The sequence below is a fragment of the Scyliorhinus canicula genome, chromosome 4, assembly GCF_902713615.1.
Source record: "Scyliorhinus canicula chromosome 4, sScyCan1.1, whole genome shotgun sequence".
NCBI classification, from domain to species: domain Eukaryota; kingdom Metazoa; phylum Chordata; class Chondrichthyes; order Carcharhiniformes; family Scyliorhinidae; genus Scyliorhinus; species Scyliorhinus canicula.
In genome coordinates this window covers 134,564,509-134,588,792 of record NC_052149.1, presented here as the reverse complement: position 1 = coordinate 134,588,792, position 24,284 = coordinate 134,564,509, and the positions used below count along the sequence as shown (strand labels likewise).

The 24,284-nt window shown below is 44.1% G+C and overlaps 1 protein-coding gene across 1 annotated transcript in view; it reads left to right on the top strand.

Annotated features, from left to right (window-relative positions):
* LOC119965022 (E3 ubiquitin-protein ligase TRIM7-like) overlaps window positions 1-24,063 on the top strand; it is a 29,655-nt gene extending 5,592 nt beyond the window's left edge. Inside the window, exons 2-6 of the mRNA XM_038795227.1 lie at window positions 3,517-3,612; window positions 13,482-13,712; window positions 14,755-14,777; window positions 17,119-17,252; window positions 20,815-24,063. Coding sequence (XP_038651155.1) covers window positions 3,517-3,612; window positions 13,482-13,712; window positions 14,755-14,777; window positions 17,119-17,252; window positions 20,815-21,329 — 999 coding nt within the window. The 3' untranslated portion in view covers window positions 21,330-24,063. The remainder of the gene's footprint in view (window positions 1-3,516; window positions 3,613-13,481; window positions 13,713-14,754; window positions 14,778-17,118; window positions 17,253-20,814) is intronic.
* Window positions 24,064-24,284: the final 221 nt, after the last annotated feature.

The following is a 24,284-nucleotide window of genomic DNA, read 5'->3' as shown; positions in this document are numbered from 1 at the left end:
CGGAACCAGCAGGCAGGTTCTACCACTCATACTACAGTATAAGGTACATCCCACCTAGGTACCGCGATACCCCTATTATAGCCTACCACACCTACATATGACAGTCGAGTTCCAAATTTATTTTGGAAGAATGTACCAATGGCCGGGATTTTTTCCTCCTGTTTTCGTTGGGCGGGTCCAGCAACGGGAGCAGAAAATCTCACAAGATGTCAAAATTGCGTTTCATGCCAATGTAAAAGCGCGACAGGATTATTCCCTCCCCTGGCCAGTGACGTAGTGTGTTGAACATCAGGAACATAATTTATAATTACCGGGCCTCTATACCTGAATCATCCACCCCCCCACCCCGCCCAACCTCACAAGAATGTCCATTCAAGTTGGTGTGAAGGCAGAGAGGCATGAACCCGACCGATCTCCTAAGGGTGTACAGACCTCCCAGAAGTGCTCAGGTGAGTGCATTGCTCAAGGGGGAGAAGGCCATGCTCAGACATCTGGGCACTGCCCCTGCGCAGCTCACTACCTGGGCTTGCCGTGAACAGTGCTGAGGGGTTTATGTGTGGGGGTGGGGTTGTGTGGTGGAGGGCTACATTGGGAAGGGTGGGGGTGGTTCCTGGTGAATTATTGTGCCTTTAAAGATGGCCCTCCGATCTTCAAAAACAAACTTTAAGGTGGGGCGGGCTCAGTCATGGACCCACTCCTTGAGGTTTCTGAAGCTAAGTCCCGAATGATACAGCAGAGAAATCCATCGTTGGAGCTGACGGCTTCGGCGCTGCTTTTCCCACCCACTGTCCTCCGTTGTCAAATGTCGGGAAAATTCCGCCCAAAAAGCAAAGTGAGGGAGCGCTTTCCTGTAAATAACTAATATTAATCGGAATCGATTGCAAGTGAGACAGGATTTGCTGTGGTCAAGGATGTTTACAGATAACAGTGAGCAATGTGGTGGGCATAATGAGATTGTGATTGAATATCTGGAAGAGGAATGTGTGACTGACCGGAGGAGATGGAGAAGGGTGATCAACCATTATCATGGTGATCCAAAGAAAAATGGGAGAAGCTGAAGGAGAAGAGGAAGGGATTAATTGAAACTGATTGCAGGCAGTGCTGATTGAGCCCAGTGTTTCGTGCTGTGCTGCGTCTGGGTTTATGGGAGTTTATTTTTTGTCAGTCAGATTTGTTCCCTCGCTTTTTTCTTACAGTCTGTCTTAGAGTACAGGTTGGGCACTGAGAGGGGTGTGAGAGTGACCAGGGTGACTGCCCCTCACCCACACTCAGCCCCTCCTGGGGTGGGCACTGCAGAGCTCAGTAATTCACTGTGTGGGCACTTGTGAGAACTGGCACTCCATGGCATAAGACTGTGGAGCAGAACATGTTGCAGCTCTGGGTAACACTGGGAGATTCTGCCCTCTGAACAACAGGAATAGGACCATTTTTGGTGTGGGTGTCAGAAACGGGGACACCTGTGGGGAGACTCTGTTTGAGATTCTTAACGAGTACTTTGCATCGGTATTCACCGAGGAGAGGGACATGACGGATGTTGAGGTTAGGGATAGATGTTTCATTACTCTAGGTCAAGTCGGCATAAGGAGGGAGGATGTGTTGGGTATTCTAAAACGCATTAAGGTAGACAAGTCCCCAGGTTACTGAGGGAAGCAAGAGAGGAAATAGCTGGGGCCTTAACAGATATCTTTGAAGCATCCTTGAACACGGGTGAGGTACCGGAGAACTGGAGAATTGCTAATGTTGTCCCCTTGTTTAAGAAGGATAGCAGGGATAATCCAGGTAATTATAGACCGGTGAGCCTGACGTCAGTGGTAGGGAAGCTGCTGGAGAAGATATTGAGGGATAGGATCTATTCCCATTTGGAAGAAAATGGGCTTATCAGTGATAGGCAGCATGGTTTTGTGCAGGGAAGATCATACCAACTATTCTATTAAGTTACCAATTTAATAGAATTCTTTGAGGAAGTGACAAAGTTGATTGATGACGGAAGGGCTGTAGATGTCATATACATGGACTTCAGTAAGGCATTTAATAAGGTTCCCCATGGTAGACTGATGGAGAAAGTGAAGTCTCATGGGGTCCAGGGTGTACTAGCTAGATGGATAAAGAACTGGCTGGACAACAGGAGACAGAGAGTAGTAGTCGAAGGGAGTTTCTCAAAATGGAGAACTGTGGCCAATGGTATTCCACAGGGATCCGTGCTGGGACCACTGTTGTTTGTGATATACATAAATGATCTGGAGGAAGGTATAGGTGGTCTGATTAGCAAGTTTGCAGATGACACTAAGATTGGTGGAGTAGCAGATAGTGAAGGGGACTGTCAGAGAATACTGCAGAATATAGATAGATTGGAGAGTTGGGTGGAGAAATGGCAGATGGAGTTCAATCCGGGGAAATGCGAGGTGATGCATTTTGGAAGATCAAATTCAAGAGTGAACTATACGGTAAATGAGAAGCCCTGGGGGAAATTTGTGGACAGAGAGATCTGGGTGTTCAGGTCCATTGTACCCTGAAGGTGGCTGCGCAGGTCGATAGAGCGGTCAAGAATGCATAGGACATGCTTTCCTTCATCGGAAGGGGTATTGAGTACAAGAGTTGGCAGGTCATGTTACAGTTGTATCGGACTTTGGTTAGGCCAAATTTGAAATACTGCGTGCAGTTCTGGTCGCCACATTACCAAAAGGATGTGGATGCTTTAGAGAGGGTGCAGAGGAGGTTCACCAGGATGTTGCCTGGTATGGAGGGTGCTAGCTATGAATAGAGATTGAGTAGATTAGGATTGTTTTCATTAGAAAGACGGAGGTTGAAGGGGGACCTCATTGAGGTCTACGAAATCATGAGAGATATAGACAGGGTGGATAGCAAGAAGCTTTTTCCCAGAGTGGGGTACTCAATTTACGAGTTCAAGGTGAGAGGGGAAAAGTTTAAGGGAGATATGCGTGGAAAGTTCTTTATGCCGGCGAAGGTGGTAGAGGCGGGCATGACAGCATCATTTAAGATGTATCTAGACAGATACATGAATGGGCAAGGGAGCAGAGGGATACAGATCCCTAGAAAATAGGCGACAGTTTTAGATAGAGGATCTGGATCGGCGCAGGCTTGGATCTGTCTACAGCCTGTTCCTGTGCTGTAATTTTTCTTTGTTCTTCGTTCTTCTTTGGGACTCAGGCACTGGGTAGAAAAACCGCTCCTCACAACCAGAGGGAATTGTTTTTTGAGAAATGCTTATGTGTATGAGTCTGTCTCCCTTTCCCTTCAGTGGATTTCTGGAAATGGAGGATCTGGGTCCTTGTGAAAATGTAGCACATTGTTTATGACAGTGAACAGAAGCTTGTGTGTGTGGTTACTCAGTTTATACAGGACAGGGAGTGTCTCTTTACCTGGAGGAGGGAATAATTCTGCTCATGAACCAGATACTTTCTATCCACACCAAGTGGGGTCACTCCTGGAAGAGAACAATTTTCCTTTTAAATCCAGTTTGAATCAATTTTAAACACTTTCTAAATGTCTTTATAGGAAGAATTGGAGAGAGAAATTGAGAAGCTACGGAAAATCCAGCAGAATTGTTCCAGCAAACAACAAGACTTGGAGAGATCAGAAACTGAAATAAAGGTACGGGAAAGTGGAACTGGCTGTCAAAAGGGTTTCTCTCCTCACTGAGTCAATGAGCACATCAGAAACGGGCCTTCCAAACCAGGCTGATTCTGTTAGGGCCGATTCGCTGATGACATTGAGTTCCCGTGTGTTTAATGTGAGGGGAGCTGCTTAACTCTATCTGTATGTCCCAGGGAATATTATTCCATCACTTAGACACTGGATTTATTGAGAGAGACACAGCCAGAAGCTGGCAGTTGATGACTTGCCCTGATGTCTGAACCATATGAACACAGAGAGTGTCGTGTGAGAGTACCTTTAAGAAATGTGTGTTTATTTATGCAGTGATGTCAGAGAGTGGGTGGAGCTGGGCTGTCTGTCAGCTTTTTACTTTAATTTTAGGTTGTTTGCTGCAGGGGGTGTTTTAGTTTCATTTTCACAGCTGGATAGCTGCAGTCACAGCCAGAAGGTGTATGAGTCTCTCTCTCTCTGTAATCTAAAAACTGTAAATCGATCCTTTGGTGATTTACAACTAATAACTGCTCTCAGTGGTGACTTTAACCTGAGGTGCTTCTGTTAAGAGTTATTTTTTAAGTCTTATGGATGTTAAAAGCACTGCTTAAGGATTGTATTCTTTGGGGGTTGTATTTGAATTAATGGTTGCTAAGATGTTCACTGTATGTTTTAAAAAGGTCAACTTGAGTTCATAGAATAAACATTGTTTTGCTTTAAAACATACTTTTCCATTTCTGCTGTACCACACCTGTAGAGTGGACCGTGTGCTCCACATACCACAATCTATTAAACGTTGTGGATCAGGTGAACTCCATGATACACTTTGGGGTTCTCTAAACCCTGGCCCATAACAAATTGGGGGCTTGTTCGGGATAAAAGTCTCTATATTGAATTGGCTTAGTGAACTTAAAGACAGTGAGGGGTGAGCATATTGTGGTTGCTTTTCAGATGTGGTATTCTAGTTTAAGTGGGGAGTGTGTTGTGGACAATGGCTCTTTCAGAGGTTCTGAAGTTTTTGGGGGTGGAGACGATCACACGCAGTACCTTATGGACAGAGACTAAAAGCAGACTGTTAGATTTGGCAAAAACATTGCAGTTAACATTACCTGACAAAATGCGAAAAGGTGAGGTAATTATGGCGGTGGCTAAGCATTTAAAGTTGCCTGTGATACAGTTTGACTCATTGGAAATGGCAAAAATTCAGTTACAAATTAAACAAATGGAACACGAGAAAGAATTAAAGCAGCTTGAATACGAAAGAGAGGAAAAAGAAAGAGAGAGAGAGGAAAAAGAAAGAGAAAGGGAGATTCAGATCAGGGAAAAACATAAAGAGAGTGTGTTTGAACTTCAGAAAATGGCCATGAAACATGACAGTCAGTTAAAATTGGCAGGCATAATGGGAAACGTACTGTTGTATTATAGTGATGAGGATAGTGAGAAAGAGCATCATAGTCGAAGGCTTGGTGCGGATCTATTTAAATATGTCCAAGCATTGCCAAGGTTTGATGAGAAGAAGGTAGAAGCCTTTTTCATTTGATTTGAGAAGGTAGTTAAACAAATGAAATGGCCACAGGATATGTGGATATTACTGATTCAAACAAAGCTGGTCGGTAGGGCTCGTGAAATGTTTGCAACACGATCAGAGGATGTATCTGAGTGGTATGAGGAGGTGAAAAATTCCATTTTAGGTGCATTTAACTAGTGCCTGAAGCCCTCAGACAAAGGTTTAGAAATTTAAGGAAAGAACCCGGTTAAACATAGAACATAGAACATAGAAAAATACAGCACAGAACAGGCCCTTTGGCTCACGATGTTGTGCCGAACTTTTGTCCTAGATTAAGAACAAATTAATCTACACCCCATCATTCTACCATAATCCATTTACCTATCCAATAGCCGCTTGAAGGTCCCTAATGTTTCCAACTCAACTACTTCCACAGGCAGTGCATTCCATTCCCCACTACTCTCTGAGTAAAGAACCTACCTCTGACATCCCCCCTATATCTTCCACCATTCACCTTCAATTTATGTCCCCTTGTAATGGTTTGTTCCACCCGGGGAAAAAGTCTCTGACTGTCTACTCTATCTATTCCCCTGATCATCTTATAAACCTCTGTCAAGTCGCCCCTCATCCTTCTCCGTTCTAATGAGAAAAGGCCTAGCACCCTCAACCTTTCCTTGTAAGACCTACTCTCCATTCCAGGAAACATCCTGGTAAATCTCCTTTGCACCTTTTCCAAAGCTTCCACATCCTTCCGAAAATGAGGCGACCAGAACTGCACACAGTACTTCAAATGTGGCCTTACCAAGGTTTTGTACATCTGCATCATCACCTCACCTGCCCAACACATCTTCCTTCCGAACAAGTATCTCCTCGAGCTTGCCAGTCTATTTCACACTGTCCTCTCCAACAATATGGCCCCTCTCATTCGTAAATACTGAAGAAAAGTACTCGTTCAAGACCTCTCCTATCTCTTCAGACTCAATACACAATCTCTCGCTACTGTCCATGATCGGACCTACCCTTGCTCTAGTCATTCTCATATTTCTCACATATGTGTAAAAGGCCTTGGGGTTTTTCTTGATCCTGCCCGCCAAAGATTTTTCATGCCCTCTCTTAGCTCTCCTAATCCTTTTCTTCAGTTCCCTCCTGGCTATCTTGTATCCCTCCAGCGCCCTGTCTGAACCTTGTTTCCTCAGCGTTACATAAGTCTCCTTCTTCCTCTTAACAAGACATTCAACCTCTCTTTTCAACCATGGTTCCCTCACTTGACCATCTCTTCCCTGCCTGACAGGGACATACATAGCAAAGACACACAGTACCTGTTCCTTGAACAAGTTCCACATTTCACTTGTGTCCTTCCCTGACATCCTATGTTCCCAATTTATGCACTTCAATTCTTGTCTGACAGCATTGTATTTACCCTTCCCCCAATTGTAAACCTTGCCCTGTTGCATGCACCTATCCATCTCCATTACTAAAGTGAAAGTCACAGAATTGTGGTCGCTATCTCCAAAATGCTCCCCCACTAACAAATCTATCACTTGCCCTGGTTCATTACCAAGTACCAAATCCAATATGGCCTCCCCTCTGGTCGGACAATCGACATACTGTGTTAGAAAAGCTTCCTGGACACACTGCACAAACACCACCCCATCCAAACTATTTGATCTAAAGAGTTTCCACTCAATGTTTGGGAAGTTGAAGTCACCCATGACTACTACCCTGTGACTTCTGCACCTTTCCAAAATCTGTTTCCCAATCTGTTCCTCCACAGCTCTGCTGCTATTGGGGGGGCTATTGAAAACTCCCAACAAGGTGACTGCTCCTTTCCTATTTCCGACTTCAACCCATACTACCTCAGTAGGCAGATCCTCCTCGTACTGCCTTTCTGCAGCTGTTATACTATCTTTAATTCACAATGCCACCCCCCCACCTCTTTTACCACCCTCCCTAATCTTATTGAAACATCTATAACCAGGAACCTCCAACAACCATTTCTGCCCCTCTTCTATCCAAGTTTCCGTGATGGCCACCACATCGTAGTCCCACGTACCGATCCATGCCTTAAGTTCACCCACCTTATTCCTGATGCTTCTGGCGTTGAAGTATACACACTTCAACCCATCTCCGTGCCTGCAACTAATCTCCTTTGTCATTGTTACCTTCCCCACTGCCTCACTGTACCCTTTGGCGTCCTGAATATCGGCCACCTTAGTTGCAGGACTACAAGTCCGGTTCCCATTCCCTGCCAAATTAGTTTAAACCCTCCCGAAGACTACTAGAAAACCTCCCTTCCAGGATATTGGTGCCCCTCTGGTTCAGATGCAACCCGTCCTGCTTGTACAGGTCCCACCTTCCCCAGAATGCGCTCCAATTATCCAAATATCTGAAGCCCTCCCTCCTACACCATTCCTGCAGCCACGTGTTCAACTGCACTCTCTCCCTATTCCTAGCCTCGCTATCACGTGGCACCGGCAACAAACCAGAGATGACAACTCTGTCTGTCCTGGCTTTTAACTTCCATCCTAACTCCCTAAACTCGTTTATTACATCCACACCCCTTTTCCTACCTACGTTGTTGCTCCAATGTGCACCATGACTTCTGGCTGCTCCCCCTCCCCCTTAAGGATCCTGAAGACATGATCCGGGACATCCCTGGCCCTGGCACCCGGGAGGCAACATACCTTCTGGGAGTCTCGCCCGCGGCCACAGAATTTCCTATCTATTCCCCTAACCATTGAATCTCCTATTACTATTGATTTTCTATTCTCTCCCCTTCCCTTCTGAGCCCCAGAGCCAGAATCAATGCCAGAGACCTGGCCGCTCGGGCCTTCCCCCGATAGGTCATCCCTCTAACAGCATCCAAAAGGGTATACTTGTTTTGAAGGAGAACAGCCACGAGGGATCCCTGCACTGTCTGCTTGTTTGTTTTTTTTTCCTGACTGTAACCCAGCTACTCTTGCCCTGTACCTTGGGTGTGGTTACCTCCCTGTACCTCTTCTCTCTAACCCCCTCTGCCTCCCGGATGATCCGAAGTTCATCCAGCTCCAGCTCCAGTTCCTTAACACGGTGTCTGAGGAGCTGGAGTTGGGTGCACTTCCCGCAGGTATAGTCAGCGGGGACACCAGTGGTATTCCTCATCACCACATCCTACAGGAGGAGCATGCAACTGCCTTAGCCTCCATCCCCTCTTACCTTCCAGAATATAGCTGCCCTGTGGACCAACTGGAACTTTCCCCTCCGACTCTGCTCCCAGACAGCTGCACTCTCGGTAAACCCCTGCCTCCCTTCTCGCTCTTTGAGGAAATGAAATGAAAGGAGCACCTTGCTCCCTCCTCACCTAACTCCCTCAGTCACCAAACTCTCACTGCAGCACTCAAATGCACCCAAATTCAGCACTCCCTCAGTCACCAAACTCTCACTATAGCACTCAAATGCACCCAACATCAGCACTCCCTCAGTCACCAAACTCTCACTATAGCACTCAAATGCACCCAAAATCAGCACTCAGTGCAAACAAAGTCTGCACTGTAGCTGGCTCACTTTTATACTGTGACTCTAGCCTCTGAAAACTGACTGAATCAAATTAACTAATTAACAAGCTCCAGCTGCAAGTACCTACAAGTAGAACCTTTGCTTAAAGCTGATTGAAAATTCATCTTTTTCCAAACCAAACAGCAACTTTTGAGTTAATTAACTAAATAAAAGAAAGATTAGACTTTAGATAACTCCCTCAGTCACCAAACTCTCACCATTGCACTCACATGCTCCCAAAATCAGCACTCAGTGCAAACTCATACATGAAGTTTGAAAGAATCAAACAGAGTAATTTTGATGGGTGGATAAGGGCTTTGAAAATAGACCAAACGTATGAAGCTCTCAGTGAGATTATACTTTTGGAGGAGTTTAAAAGTTCAATTCCTTATGTAGTGAGAACTCATGTGGAAGAGCAGAGGGTTAAAACTGCGAGATTAGCAGCAGAAATGGCAGATAATTATGAATTAGTTCATAAATCAAAGTTTGGTTTCCGACATCTGTTTCAGCCTGTGAGTGATAGAAACTGGGGACATGAGAAATACTCAAGTGGTAAAGGTAAAAGTGATCTGATGGGAGATAATAAGGAGAGTGTACCTCAGATTAAAAAAGAAATCCAGGAGGGTGGAAAAGAAATTAAAAGTTTTAAATGTTTTCACTGTACTAAACTAGGCCATGTAAAGTCACAGTGTTTGTGGTTGAAGAAAAGCACTGGGAAGGCTGATGTGGTAAAACATAATAAGACAGTGGGGTTTGTTAAAGTGGTAAAGGAACTCTCAAATGAAGCGAAGGAGGTACAATAGATTGTACAGCCTGATCAAGTGGTGATTGACAAGAAGGTGCCAGATCACTTTAAAGAATTTACTTGTGTGGGTAAAGTTTACTCATGTGTATCAGAAGGAGCAGGTAACGAAGTCAAGAGATACGGGAGCTAGTCAATCTTTAATGGTAAGAGATGAGGAGTTATGTAGTTTGGGAAGAATGTTGCCAGAAAATGTGGTAATATGTGGAATTCAGTGTGAGAGGAGTAGTGTTCCATTATATAAGGTAAGGTTGGAACATCCAGTGAAGAGTGGTGAAGTGGTAGTAGGAGTAATAGAGAAACTATCTTGTCCAGGAATACAGTTTATCTTGGGTAATGATATAGCTGGATCACAGGTGGAAGTGATGCCTACTGTGGTTGATAAGCTAGTGGAAAATCAGACAACTGAAGTATTGAAGGAGAATATCGTGGTATATTTCCGGATTGTGTAGTAACAAGGTCGCAAAGTTACAGGTTAAGACAAGAAGAGAAATCAAAGAGTGAAGATAAAGTTGAAGTGCAATTATCAGAAACGATTTTTGATCAGGTGGTTGAAAAAGGTCAAGAACAGGTGGAGGATGAGGCGGATATTTTTAGTTCAGGAAATTTGCCAAAGTTACAAATGAAAGATGTAGAAATAAAACGGATGCATCAGAAAGCATATATACATAAGAGGAATCTGAGCGTATACCAGAGTGTTATTACCGTAAAAGTAATGTCTTGATGAGAAAATGGAGACCTTTACATATGCTGGCAGATGAAAAGTGGGCAGAAGTTCATCAAGTAGTATTGCCGGTAGGGTATAGAAAGGAGGTGTTGCGAGTTACACATGAGGTACCAGTGGGAGGTCATTTGGGAATAAGGAAAACGCAAGCTAAAATCCAAAACATTTTTATTGGCCTACATAAAGATGTAATTAAATTTTGTCAATCATGTCACACATGTCAAGTGATGGGGAAACCTCAAGCTGTGATAAAACCAGCGCCCTTAATACGCATTCCAGCATTTGAGGAACCTTTAACAAGGGCCCTAATTGATTGCGTAGGACCGCTTCCTAAAACAAAAATTGGGAATCAATATCTTTTGACTATAATGGATGTGTCTACTAGATTTACAGAGGCCATTCCAGTACGTAATATTACAGCTAAAAAATTGTGGAGGAGTTACTTAAATTCTTTACTCGATATGGACTACCCACAGACATACAATCGGATCAAGGATCAAATTTCACCTGAAGGTTATTCAAAGAAGTTATGGATAGCTTAGGAATAAAACAATTTAAATCAACTCCGCACTATCCAGAATCGCCGGGAGCGTTAGCAAGGTGGGATCAGACATTAAAGACAATGTTGAGGGCTTATTGTCACGATTATGCAGAGGATTGGGATCGGGGAATTCCATTCGTACTGTTTGCAATTAGAGATGCACCTAATGAGTCAACCAAATTCAGTGCTTTTGAACTAATTTTTGGTCATGAGGTAAGAGGACCACTTAAATTGATTAAGGAAAAATTGGTGAGTGAGAAATCGGAAATTACATTGTTGGATTACGTATCAAATTTTAGGGACGATTAAATTGAGCAGGTGAATTGGCTAGACAACATTTAAAAGTTGCACAAAATGTGATGAAACGGGTCGCGGCCAAGAAATCCAATGTTCGTAGTTTTGCTAGTGGAGATAAAGTTTTAGTGTTGTTACCAGTCGTAGGTGAGCCTTTAAAAGCTAGGTTTTGTGAACCTTATCAGATTGAAAGTAAATTAAGTGAGGTGAATTGTGTGGTAAAAACACGAGATGGAAGGAAGACTCACCCAGTGTGTCATGTGAATATGCTTAAAAGGTACTTTGAAAGGGAAGGAGATAAAAAGGAGGCGGTTTTAATGATTCTAACTCAAAGTGACGAACCAAATCTAGATGACTGTGAATTTGACATACCTCAAATTAAATTGAAAAACGAGGATGTTCTTAAAAGTTGGGATAAATTGTTGAGTTACCTTCCAGAGGAAAAACAAACTGACCTGAAAGAGTTATTGATATCACATGGGCAAGTTTGTGGAGATAAATTGGGAAGTACTAAAATGGCTATACATGATGTAGACGTGGGAAATGCTGTTCCAATCAAACAACATACATTCAGACTTAACCCTTTAAAATTGGCTCAGGTAAACAAAGAGAGTGAGAGTATGCTTAAAAATGGCATAATTGAAGTGGGTACCCAACAGTGGTGTGTGGACTATAGAAAGGTTAATGCAGTTACAAGAACGACTCTTATCCTATCCGCCGTTTGGAGGATTGCATTGGGAAAGTGGGACAATCAGCTTTTATTTCTGAATTGGATTTACTTAAAGGTTACTGGCAGGAACCTTTATCCGAAAGGGCGAAGGAGATTTCAGCTTTTGTGACTCCAGATGGAGTCTGGAGTCCATCTGAGACTCCAATTCAAAGTTATGCCATTTGGCATGAAAAACGCCCCGGCCACATTTCATAACTAACGAAATCGTTTCAGGATTGCCCAATTGTGCGGTATACATCAATACATCTGGTAATTTTCAGCCAGACATGGAAAGAACATTTAAAACATTTGATGGAGTTATTCGATCAACTTCAGGAGGCGGGTTTGGTGATAAACCTAGCCAAAAGTGAATTTGGAAAAGCCAAGTCACTTTCCTTGGCCATACAATCGGACAGGGTCGAATGGTCACACGGGATGTGAAATCAACAGTTATTGAGGAGTTTCCAATACCCTCAAGATGAAGGGAAATAATGCGATTTCTTGGTGTGAGTTGATTTGATCGAACATTTGTGAAAACTTTTTGTGGCGTGGTTGCTCCACTCATAGACTTGCTGAAGAAATGTCAAAAATTTCAGTGGACAGCGGACTTACAACAGGCATTTGACTGCCTGAAAGCTGTGATAACCAATGCTCTTGTGTTGTAGAATTACAAGGGACTCTGTGATCAGTCTGAACTAAAGTATCTGACTTTAAAGAGAAATTCTGAGGCATAGAGAAATAGACGGATCGTGCAGAGACCTTCTTGTTCACAGACACTGTCAATCGAGAAGGATTCCAGTTGGAGGAAAAACAAAAAATGGAATATGTTGTTTTACCTGTTTGTGTGTGTTTGTTTTGAAACAAAAAAGTATATTTACTGTGTGCATATCTTAAAGGATAGTGAAAAGGTGAAAAATGAAACCAACTTGAAGTTGACGGTTTATTTTTTTCTTGGGGGGAGGTGTCATGTGAGAGTACCTTTAAGAAATCGGTGTTTATAAATGGGTGTTTATTTAAATATCTGTAGGGAGAGTACCTTTAAGAAAGGTGGAGCTGGGCTGTCTGTCAGTTTTTTACTTTTGTTTTAGGCTGTTTGCTGCGGGGTGTGTTTTAGTTTCGTTTTCAGAGCTGGACAGCTGCAGTCGCAGCCAGAAGGTGTATGAGTCTCTCTCTCTCTAAGCTAAAAACTGTAAATCGATCCTGGTAATTTAAAACCAGTAGCAGTAGTGACTTTAACCTGATGTGCTTCTGGTAAAAGGTGTTTTGAGTCATATGGATGAGGAAAATGTCTTAAAGTGTAATAATTTTTCTTTAGAAAAAAAGGAGGGATGTGGTATTATCATACATAAAGGTAATGTAAGGATTAATGGAATGTGTACAGACAGTCACTAGAGGGAACATTCCTAGCTGTATATAGGGGATGACGCAGAGCCTTGTCTTACAGAAGGTTGGAGTAGGTGATGGGAACAGGAGCTGAGCTAGGAGTACTGAAGAGAGTGAGAGAGCATGAGAGTAGTTAATGAGTTAGTGAGTTAGATGTTGGATGAGTATAGTTTAAACGGTGTTTAATCAACTGTTAGTTTCTTTAGGATAAGTGTCGAATCTAATTGTAGTATTTAATAAATAGTTTTTTTCGTTAACAAGACTTGTTCTCTGATCAACACTACACATCAACGCCATCTAGTTAGAGTAAGGCAGAGAACAACACAAGGGTAACAACTGTGTGGAAGGGCTGTTTGTAATGAAAGTTGGTTTGGGTTTCAGACACAAATCAAGGAGCTGAAAGGAAAGTTCTCGAACAGCTTCTCTGAATGGAGGAGAAAACTGGAAGAAGATGAAGAATCCACACTGAAACTGATTGATGAGGAGGGGCTCCGAGCTCTCTCACAGATTAGAAGCTGTTCTGAAGCATTAAACAAGAGGATGGAACAGATTACATTAATAGATGGAGAAGCCCGGAGTCTGGTACAGAGGGAGCCTCTCTCCTTTATTCAGGTACCTCTTCAATATAAACAGGGTCACGGCTGGGAATTGGGGGTGGCGAGATTATCTGTGCCCCCTCACCCCAGTTATATGTGTCACAATCTGACTCACCGGATGAAAGAGTTGCGCTCTGAAAGCTAGTGATTCCAAATAAACCTGTTGGACTTTAACCTGGTGTTGTAGTGGTTCACAGCGGCAGACGCGACCCGCTGTGGCTGGCGGCTGGATCTTCTGTTCCCGCAGCTGTCACAGGGTTTCCGTGTTGTATGCACACACTGCCACCAGGAAACCAGTGGCAGTGGCTGTTGGCAGAACTGGAAGATCCCGCCGACAGGAATGGCTGGGAAATTCCAGCTGGGCTTTCTGTGAGGCTAGTGTGAAGCTACATTATTGGTGGGGCCATTGTTTGCGCTGCTCCCTCAGTCCTGCCCTCGGAGTGTTGGTGCTGCTCCCTCAGCCCCGCCCTCGGAGTGTTGGTGCTGCTCCCTCAGCCCTGCCCTCAGAGTGTTGGTGCTGATCCCTCAGCCCTGCCCTCGGAGTATTGGTGCTGCCCCCTCAGCCCTGCCCTCGGAGTGTTGATGCTGCTCCCTCAGCCCTGCCCTCGGAGTGTTGGTGCTGCTCCCTCAGCCCTGCCCTCGGAGTGTTGGTGCTGCCCCCTCAGTCCCGCCCTCGGAGTGTTGGTGCTGATCCCTCAGTCCTGCCCTCAGAGTGTTGGTGCTGCTCCCTCAGTCCCGCCCTCGGAGTGTTGGTGCTGCTCCCTCAGCCCTGCCCTCAGAGTGTTGGTGCTGCTCCCTCAGCCCCGCCCTCGGAGTGTTGGTGCTGCTCCCTCAGCCCTGCCCTCAGAGTGTTGGTGCTGCTCCCTCAGCCCTGCCCTCAGAGTGTTGGTGCTATCCCAGAATGGAGTGCACTGAAATGTGGGATTATTCCCCATTCCTGTGACTGGCTCCACCTACTGTTACACACTGAACTCTTTCCTCTGAATCCCAAATTCACTGTTTGGTTCCATTGGGAGTCGGTTTGTTCGTTGACTGATTTGATCTCTCTTTATTCACAGAACTCAAAGCAACTCCTTTCCAGGTAAGTCCCTCTCACTCATACAGGACCTACTGCTCATAGGAAATCTTCACCTTTATCCGGGAGAAGAGTGAAAGGAGAATCATGGCTTGGACACCTTCCCAGATAAGGTGCTTTCAAATGTTGGGAATATTGAGAGATGTTTAACTGTGGTTTGAGGAGTTATTGGCTCAGACAGTCTATAGAATGGGCAATGACATGGCCTGTTCCATCAGTGTGTCAGGCCAGGATCTTGCTGCACATTATTGTGATCCTGGACCAGACCCCCAAGGTTTTGTACAATCCTAATCGGGAACAGTAACGTTTGATTAAAAGTAGAGAAAGTTGGAACTTACTGAGAGAATAAGACCACAATATTCCAATTGTTGAATAAACAAAATAAACTTTACAAAGGCAGATAGATAAAACAATTGACAATATAATCTAATATTCAGAATCAACATGAATACATGTGAATTAACAGTTAGCTGTAATTGGAACAGACGGTACTGCATAATAAATGGCACATGCAACCAAGCCAGACCCCACAGATTTTCAGCAACCCACTCAGATGTAGGTAAACACTGTGAATCAACCAGTCCTGTTGAAATTCTGTCATGAGGGATTCCAAAGCTTTCACTTTTGAAGATCTAAACATGGAATTCCCTCCAAAAGTCACTCCCACTCAAAATGCTGGCTCACCTCGCAGGGCTTCAGACAAGTTTCCCGAGACTCTGTTCCCGGGATACCTGAGTATGCAGTCAAATGCCAGCTCACAAACCAACTTTAGCTCCTCAGCCATGGCAAGCAGAATCCCATGACTCCAACACCTGCAGAATGAAATCACCAACTTTTCACTGCCCTTTGAGCTCCCCTCTGCTTCTCCTGAATTATTAGAAGACTGCCAACTGCAACATTTTGACTACTTGGAGGCTCTATCCTTGCTCCTTTTCCCGGTGGTCTCCTCCTTTTTATGGCCCCTTCTCTGGTTCTCCTTCTTGCTCTGGGACCTCTTCCTGTGTAGGACTTCTTTATGACTAAAACATACTGTCTCGGAATTGCATGCAATTGAATTGACCTGTGTCAGAGAGTCCTGCTCTTGTTACTAATGTTACAACACCCTTGGCTAGTTCGCAGTCAATTCCAGCCCCAGAGTCACAATGCAAGTGAATTAACTAATAATTCTTATAAAAATACCCAAAGTCTTTGGCCCTTAGCTGCCCAATAATCACAGTCACCAGGTTTGTAAATGCGAACATGATTGCTGTTTATAACCAGAACTAAAATGAAACATGCAAAAAATACAACTGGTTAACTATTAATTAATACCTAATACACACTTTAACTGTCCCACCCTCGACACACACAAGACACAAACACCGAGGGGTGGAAAGGGGTAATCATAAGTAGAGGGAAGAAAGAGTCTTTGTTCCGGATGATAGTTTTAGCACATGTTTCTTCACAGAAAAGCTTCAGATTAAAGTTTTTGGTTTGCAGCCTGTAATGATCTTCTTTGTATACCCAGTCATTCAGGTTTTTTGTAGTTTAGAAATGCATTACTCACAGCTTTTTCTGGAGAGGCATTTTATTCTGTTCAAATGTTGCTTTCAGTTTGAGGTTTATCTTCAGGCCTCTATAGGTTCAAGAATATCACACCCACAGGCTTTATGGAGTGAGACAGCACTGACAGTAGCCTTCTGGAGGAAGTTAGCTGGATCTTTCTGGAGAGAGTTAACTGGATCCCCTTTCCGTGCTACCAAAATCAAAACTGAAACCAAACTGAAACCTGGGACTGTGAAGATCATTCCAGTCAGATCAGGTCCAATCACCACAGGTTACCAGGCGGAGCACAGCCTTTTGGGCCACCAGCCAATCAATAAACCAAGTCCCAACCCAACTCCCTCTTTGGAGCCGACAAATCTGCGGGTTCTGTTGAAATGATTACAGTCTTCCGGGTTCTTCCTACTTGAATTAAAGATACAAGCCACCTGCCTTAATTTGACATGTCCATTAATCACCCATGGATCAAAAATGTAACAGCAAAAAATAAAAGAAAGTGGAAATAAGGGAACAAACAGGAAGGACCCTTACACTAGGTGGGAACAAATGTAACAAGCATTGAAACAGACTGATAGTTCACATAGGACACAGGAACACAAAAAATAGACTTTATCACAATGTGTGGAGATCAATGTGAATATAGGGAGACTGTAAATCCTGAGATTCTGCCATTTTCAGGATGGGTTGCAGAGGGGGTCAGTACGAGCATTAGAAAGGTGCCAGCTGTTACGCTGATCACTCATTCCTTTGGGTTTCTGCTCTGAAATATCCCCACTGATAAAAACATTCTCTCATTTCATTACAGAGTGACTGAGAGTCAGAGCGTCCCAGATCCAGATGTTCCAATGCTCACCCTGAACCTATCCAATATATCTCAACTTAACCAGACGAAGCTGAGTGGATGGAAAAAGTACCAAGCAGACATAGTAGGAATCATCAGTAAGAGCATGTAACTGTTCACCAATATAAGAGCAGGTCGGATTAGTTGTGTTCAGACAACTGTGAATATTCCTGAACTTTAATATCATCTCGCTGTGTGTGTGGATCAGGAACCTGAGATTAATCCTCAGTCCCCAGACTCAGTAATAGCAACATAGTTCATTAACTCAGCAGCTCCCCTTGGATGATGTTTCATTTCAGACACCACAAGTTCAATTAAACAAAAAAAAATCTACGTCTAATTTTGGGCACATTTAGTGGGGTGTTTCTCCGCTACAGCACCAAAGAATACCCTGTTATTTAATGGCACTTACATAGATACATAGGAGATAGGAGCAGGAGGAGGCCTTTTGGCCCTTCGAGCCTGCTCCGCTATTCATCATAATCATGGCTGATCATCCAACTCAATAGCCTAATCCTACTTTCTCCCTTTTATCCCATTCTCCCCTAGCGCTATATCTAGCCGTAAACTTGAATATATTCAATGTTTTAGCATCAACTACTTCCTGCGGTAATTAATTCCACAAACTTGAATATATTCAATGTTTTAGCATCAACTACTTCCTGCGGTAATTAATTCCACAGGCTCACCACTCTTTGGGTGAAGAAATGTCTCCTTATATCTGTCCGAAATGGTTTATCCTGAATCCTCAGACTGTGACCCTGCTTCGGACACACCCATCATTGGTAACATCTTCCCTGCATCTACTCTGTCATAAGAACATAAGAACTAGGAGCAGGAGTAGGCCATCTGGCCCCTCGAGCCCGCTCCGCCATTCAATGAGATCATGGCTGATCTTTTGTGGACTCAGCTCCACTTTCCGGCCCGAAAACCATAACCCTTAATCCCTTTATTCTTCAAAAAACTGTCTATCTTTACCTTAAAAACATTTAATGAAGGAGCCTCAACTGCTTCACTGGGCAAGGAATTCCATAGATTCACAACCCTTTGGATGAAGAAGTTCCTCCTAAACTCAGTCCTAAATCTACTTCCCCTTATTTTGAGGCTATGTCCCCTAGTTCTGCTTTCACCCGCCAGTGGAAACAACCTGCCCGCATCCATCCTATCTATTCTCTTCATAATTTTAAATGTTTCTATAAGATCTCCCCTCATCCTTCTAAATTCCAACGAGTACAGTCCCAGTCTACTCAACCTCTCCTCATAATCCAACCCCTTCAGCTCTGGGATTAACCTAGTGAATCTCCTCTGCACCCTCCAGTGCCAGTACGTCCTTTCTCAAGTAAGGAAACCAAAACTGAACACAATACTCCAGGTGTGGCCTCACTAACACCTTATACAATTGCAACATAACCTCCCTAGTCTTAAACTCCATCCCTCTAGGAATGAAGGACAAAATTCCATTTGCCTTCTTAATCACCTGTTGCACCTGTAAACCAACTTTCTGTGACTCATCCATTAGCACACCCAGGTCTCTCTGCACAGCAGCATGCTTTAATATTTTATCGTTTAAATAATAATCCCGTTTGCTGTTATTCCTGCCAAAATGGATAACCTCACATTTGTCAACATTGTATTCCATCTGCCAGACCCTAGCCCATTCACTTAACCTATCCAAATCCCTCTGCAGACTTCCAGTATCCTCTGCACTTTTTCCTTTACCACGCATCTTAGTGTCATCTGCAAACTTGGACACATTGCCCTTGGTCCCCAACTCCAAATCATCTCTATCTGTCTAGTCCCTTTAAAATTTTATAAGTCTTTATGAGATCCCCCCTCATTCTTCTGAACGCCAGCGAGAATAATCCCATATGACAGTCCAGCCATCCTTGGAATCAGTCTGGTAAACCTTCGCTGCACTCCCTCGAGAGCAAGAACATCCTTCCTCAGAGAAAGAGACCAAAACTGCACACAATACTCCAGGTATGACCTCACCAAGGCCCTGTATAATTGCAGTAACACATCCCTGCTTCTATACTCGAAACCTCTCGTAACGAAGGCCAACATATCATTAGCCTTCTTTACCGCCTGCTGCACCTGCATGCTTACCATCAGCGACTGGTGCACAAGGACACCCAGGTCCCGCTGCACAGTCACCTCTCCAAACCATTCAGGTAATAATCTGCCTTCCTATTTTTGCTGCCAAAGTGAATAACCTCACACTTATCCAAATTATATTGCATCTGCCATTGATTTGCACACTCGCCCAACCTGTCCAGATCATGCTGTAGGATCCCTGCATCCTCGTCATAGTTCACCCTCCCACCTAACTTGGTAACATCTGCAAACTTTGAGATGTTATATTTTGTTCCCTTATCCAAATCATTAACATATATTGTGAATAGCTGGGGTCGCAGCACCGATCCCTGTGGTACCCCACTGGTTACTGCCTGCCAATTTGAAAAGGGCTCATTAATTCACACTTTGTTTCCTCTCTGCCAACCAGTTTTCTATCCAAGTCAATACATTTCCCCCAATCCCATGCACTTTAATTTTGCACAATAATCACTTATGCGGGACTTTGTCAAAAGCCTTCTGAAAGTCCAAAGGCATGAAAGGTTCCTCACAGACCATTTTGTCTGCCTGACCCAATCCAACCCTCCAACCTTAGGGAGGCCCCCGGAAAACTCCTTGACCCCTACAAGCCTCATCCTTTACATCCTGGCACTGCAGCCAAGCAACCCCAGCAGTGCCCCTGTCAGTCTGGCAGTGCTACCCAGGATGGCACTGCCAGGGTGCCGAGGTGCACTTCCAAGGCCCCATAATGACAGTGCCAAGGTGCCTGGATGCCAAAGGGAGTGCCAGGTTGTACCCTGCCCTTTCCCTGACCACCAGAGAGTCTCTAATGGCCTGGGAGTCCCCCCAGGTACTGGTACAACTGGTCCACGTTCGTGGAAACCAGGACTAAACAGAGCCCTGGCAGGGTCTCCTAAGCACGGCCGTTTGGCCCTGGGCACCAAGGGAATCCCTCAAATGCACATTTAAATGAGCCTAATGGCTTATTTAAATATGTGGATCTGGATCATGCCTAGCAAGGGCGAGATCCAGATCATGACGTCTCACGAAGTTTTGTTAAATCTCGCGAGTCTTTTCGAGCCTTATTCCGACATAAAGTCAGGCGCGGCGACGCTAAATCGTGCCCAAATCTTCTGTTAAAATTCACTGTTTCTACTGGGACTTTCATATTTCCCATCTGATTATACAACTCACAATCTTAGCCTTTACCTTGCTGTTCTCATTGTGTCTGAGGATTCCAGCAGTATGCCCAGTTTAATAAAACACTACAGACTTCACCTACCCTCCTAATACTGACTGGGTACAAGCTCCATTTCCTACGACAGACACTGCCTACAATACCCACTGTGCACTGGACATGTGGCTAATGATGGAACAGATACACAGTTCTGTTCACACAGAATATACAGCGCTGGGAGCCACACAGGTATTCTGATTGAAGGCCATTTATTCAAGCTGGGAAAGGACAGTCTAACAGGTTATATGGGGCTGATAGTGTCTGGGAATTAGACTCTCCTACCCTGCAGCTGTCAATCATTGATCTGAGTGGAATAACCCTGCCTGACCAATCTCTTCTCTCCTCTCTAGGGAGCCCTTTGAGCCTGGACCCAAACACAGCAAACGACAATCTGATTCTGTCTGATGATCTAAGATCATTAACTCTCGCTGAAGAGAAGCAGTCCTACCTACCTCACCCAGAGAGGTTTGAAGACTATTACCAAGTTCTGTCCTTGCAGAGCTTCTCTTCAGGAACCCATTCTTGGGATGGAGAGAGTGATGGGAAAGAATGGGGAATGGGAATTGTGTACGGGAGTATTGATAAAGGGGGGCAGTATTCTTGGTTTGGGGAAAGCAGTAATTCCTGGTGTTTATATCTTCGTACTGATGAGGTCACGTTCTGGCACGATGATGAACGTACCAACCTCTATCTGATCCCATTGAACTCCAGGATCCGAGTCCAGTTGGACTATGAAACTGGGACATTGTCATTTTACCAGGTCACTGATTCACTGAAGCATTTATTAACAATTCAAAACACATTCACTGAACCTGTGTTTCCAGCATTTTGTTGTTATGACAAATCCTTAAAACTGGTAAATTAAACCTGATATCTGAGGTTCATTTCTGATTAATCTGTGATAATCTGCCTGCCAATGATTATCAATTTTAATATCATGTCATTAAAGATTGAGTGACTGAGCATTTGTGACATTCATGTCTGACCAGGGAGAGTCAGTATGGTTTTGTTAAAGATAATTCATGTCTGATCAGGGAGAGTCAGTATGGTTTTGTTAAAGATAATTCATGTCTGATCAGGGAGAGTCAGTATGGTTTTGTTAAAGATAATTCATGTCTGATCAGGGAGAGTCAGTATGGTTTTGTTAAAGATAATTCATGTCTGATCAGGGAGAGTCAGTATGATTTTGTGGAAGGTAATTCATGTCTGATCAGGGAGAGTCAGTATGGTTTTGTTAAAGATAATTCATGTCTGATCAGGGAGAGTCAGTATGGTTTTGTTAAAGATAATTCTTGTCTGATCAGGGAGAGTCAGTATGGTTTTGTTAAAGATAATTCTTGTCTGATCAGGGAGAGTCAGTATGGTTTTGTTAAAGATAATTCTTGTCTGATCAGGGAGAGTCAGTATGGTTTTGTTAAAGATAATTCATGTCTGATCAGGGAGAGTCAGTATGATTTTGTTAAAGATAATTCATGTCTGATCAGGGAGAGTCAGTATGGTTTTGTTAAAGATAATTCTTGTCTGATCAGGGAGAGTCAGTATGGTTTTGTTAAAGATAATTCATGTCTGATCAGGGAGAGTCAGTATGGTTTTGTTAAAGATAATTCATGTCTGATCAGGGAGAGTCAGTATGGATTTGTTAAAGATAATTCATGTCTGATCAGGGAGAGTCAGTATGGTTTTGTTAAAGATAATTCATGTCTGATCAGGGAGAGTCAGTATGGTTTTGTTAAAGATAATTCTTGTCTGATCAGGGAGAGTCAGTATGGTTTTGTTAAAGATAATTCATGTCTGATCAGGGAGAGTCAGTATGATTTTGTTAAAGATAATTCATGTCTGTTCAGGGAGAGTCAGTATGATTTTGTTAAAGATAATTCATGTCTGATCAGGGAGAGTCAGTATGATTTTGTGGAAGGTGAGTGTGCGGGGGCCATCCTGGAGGGGGGATCCGACCCCAGAAGGGCGGTCCCCACGGTAGCCTGGCCCACGAGCGGGGCGTACCGATCGGCGTGTGGGCTGGTTCCATGGGGGCCTATTTTACTCCGCGCCGGGCCCCTGTAGGGCCAATATTGCCCGGGAGCCGGCGCGGTGAAAGGAACCCCGCACATGTGTGGAAATACACCAGCCGTTTCGCGCATGCGTGGAAATATGCCGGCCGTACCGCACATGCGCGGATCATGGCAGCCGTTCTGTGCATGCGCGAACTCGTGCAGGCCATTCCGCGCCGGCTGGTGCTGCGGGGACCACTCCGGCGCCAACCTAGCCCCCTAGGAAGGAGAGAATTCCTCACTTTCAGGGGAAGTTGATGCTGGAGTGGTTGGCGCCGGCTTTCACGCCGGCGTGGGGATATAGCCCCATTATTAGAGAATCCTGCCCAGTATGCTTTTGTTAAAGTCATTATGGTTTTGTTCAAGGTAATTCTTGTCTGATCAGGGAGAGTCAGTATTTATTTGTTAATGATAATTCATGTCTGACCAGGGAGAGTCAGTATGGTTTTGTTAAAGATAATTCATATCTGATCAGGGAGAGTCAGTATGGTTTTGTTAAAGATAATTCATGTCTGATCAGGGAGAGTCAGTATGGTTTTGTTAAAGATAATTCTTGTAACGGAAGGAGTTAAAATTATTGCAGCTGGAAAGCCTCAACCAAACTTCTGGGACTGCTGAAAAATAAGGGGACAATAAGTAGAGAGGAACTTTGATAGACCACCAGACTGCCGTAAACAACTGAAAACAGTCAAGGACACATAGATGGGTGCCTGTTTGTATCATTTAATGATTGCACATTTTAGGTTCTCGTTGATTTTGAGAGCAATGCCATCAGGAATATCAAGCTCCTGGCAGGGTCACCCATGACAGTACAGTTGCAGTGGAGGAACCAAAGTGCAATCCACAACAATTCCTCACGTCAGATCAGGCGGAAGATATTCATATGGTATAAATGACTGTGATGGCGGATGAAAGCTGCAGCAGCAGGGTGATCTCCAGTCTCGATGTTCCCTCAGCACTGGACCAGGACGTACCCTATGTCAAGGATCGTGTGCCTGTTGATGTGCATTCCCACGTTAAGAGATGTCGCACACCAGGCATCTACGTAGAAGAAGCCCCTCTCACACACACGGAGACAGGCCTTGCAGTGAGAGGTGACGGTCAGGACTATGAGATCTGGAAGTCCCTAGCTTTAGACCGGCCATGTGGGGGTGGGGGGGTTGTTGGGTGGAGTTTGATTGAGTGGTCTCACTTTTTGAATGTGAACAGAGCGTGTTTTGGCTGAGCAGCCCTCTTCAGGATCCATTCTGCACTCATCCCGGATGGGGAAAAGGGCTAGAAACGATCCCGTAAAAATAGTCTGTCCTGTCCGCAACCTGGCTGGAAAACCCCATCCACCTGCGGACGGAAAATCAACTTCGAAACCTGAAATGTATGAATTCTCACGAATAATGAGCAAAACAAATGTATATTTTTGATTAATGTATACAAATTACTTGTAAGTTAAACAAAAGTTATAATTACTGTTGCAATGTATCGTTCTGAAGGTCTGTAAGCCACCCTGGTGGGAACAGGTCTCCTTATAGTTTGAATAAAGACCGTGAACTGGAACTCTGAGTGTCTTATGGTCAGTTGAGGAGTGAGTGGATAGTGTTGGATAGCTGTGAAACTCCATAACAGATGTCATCCTCAGAGTTCCCTAAGCATTGGCACTTGGAACTCATTTCATCATAATGTTTATTAATGAAGTGAATGATCAAATAAAACGTGCATCTGAAATAAAACAGAAAATGTTGGAAATACTCAGCAGATCTGGCAATATTTGTTGAGAG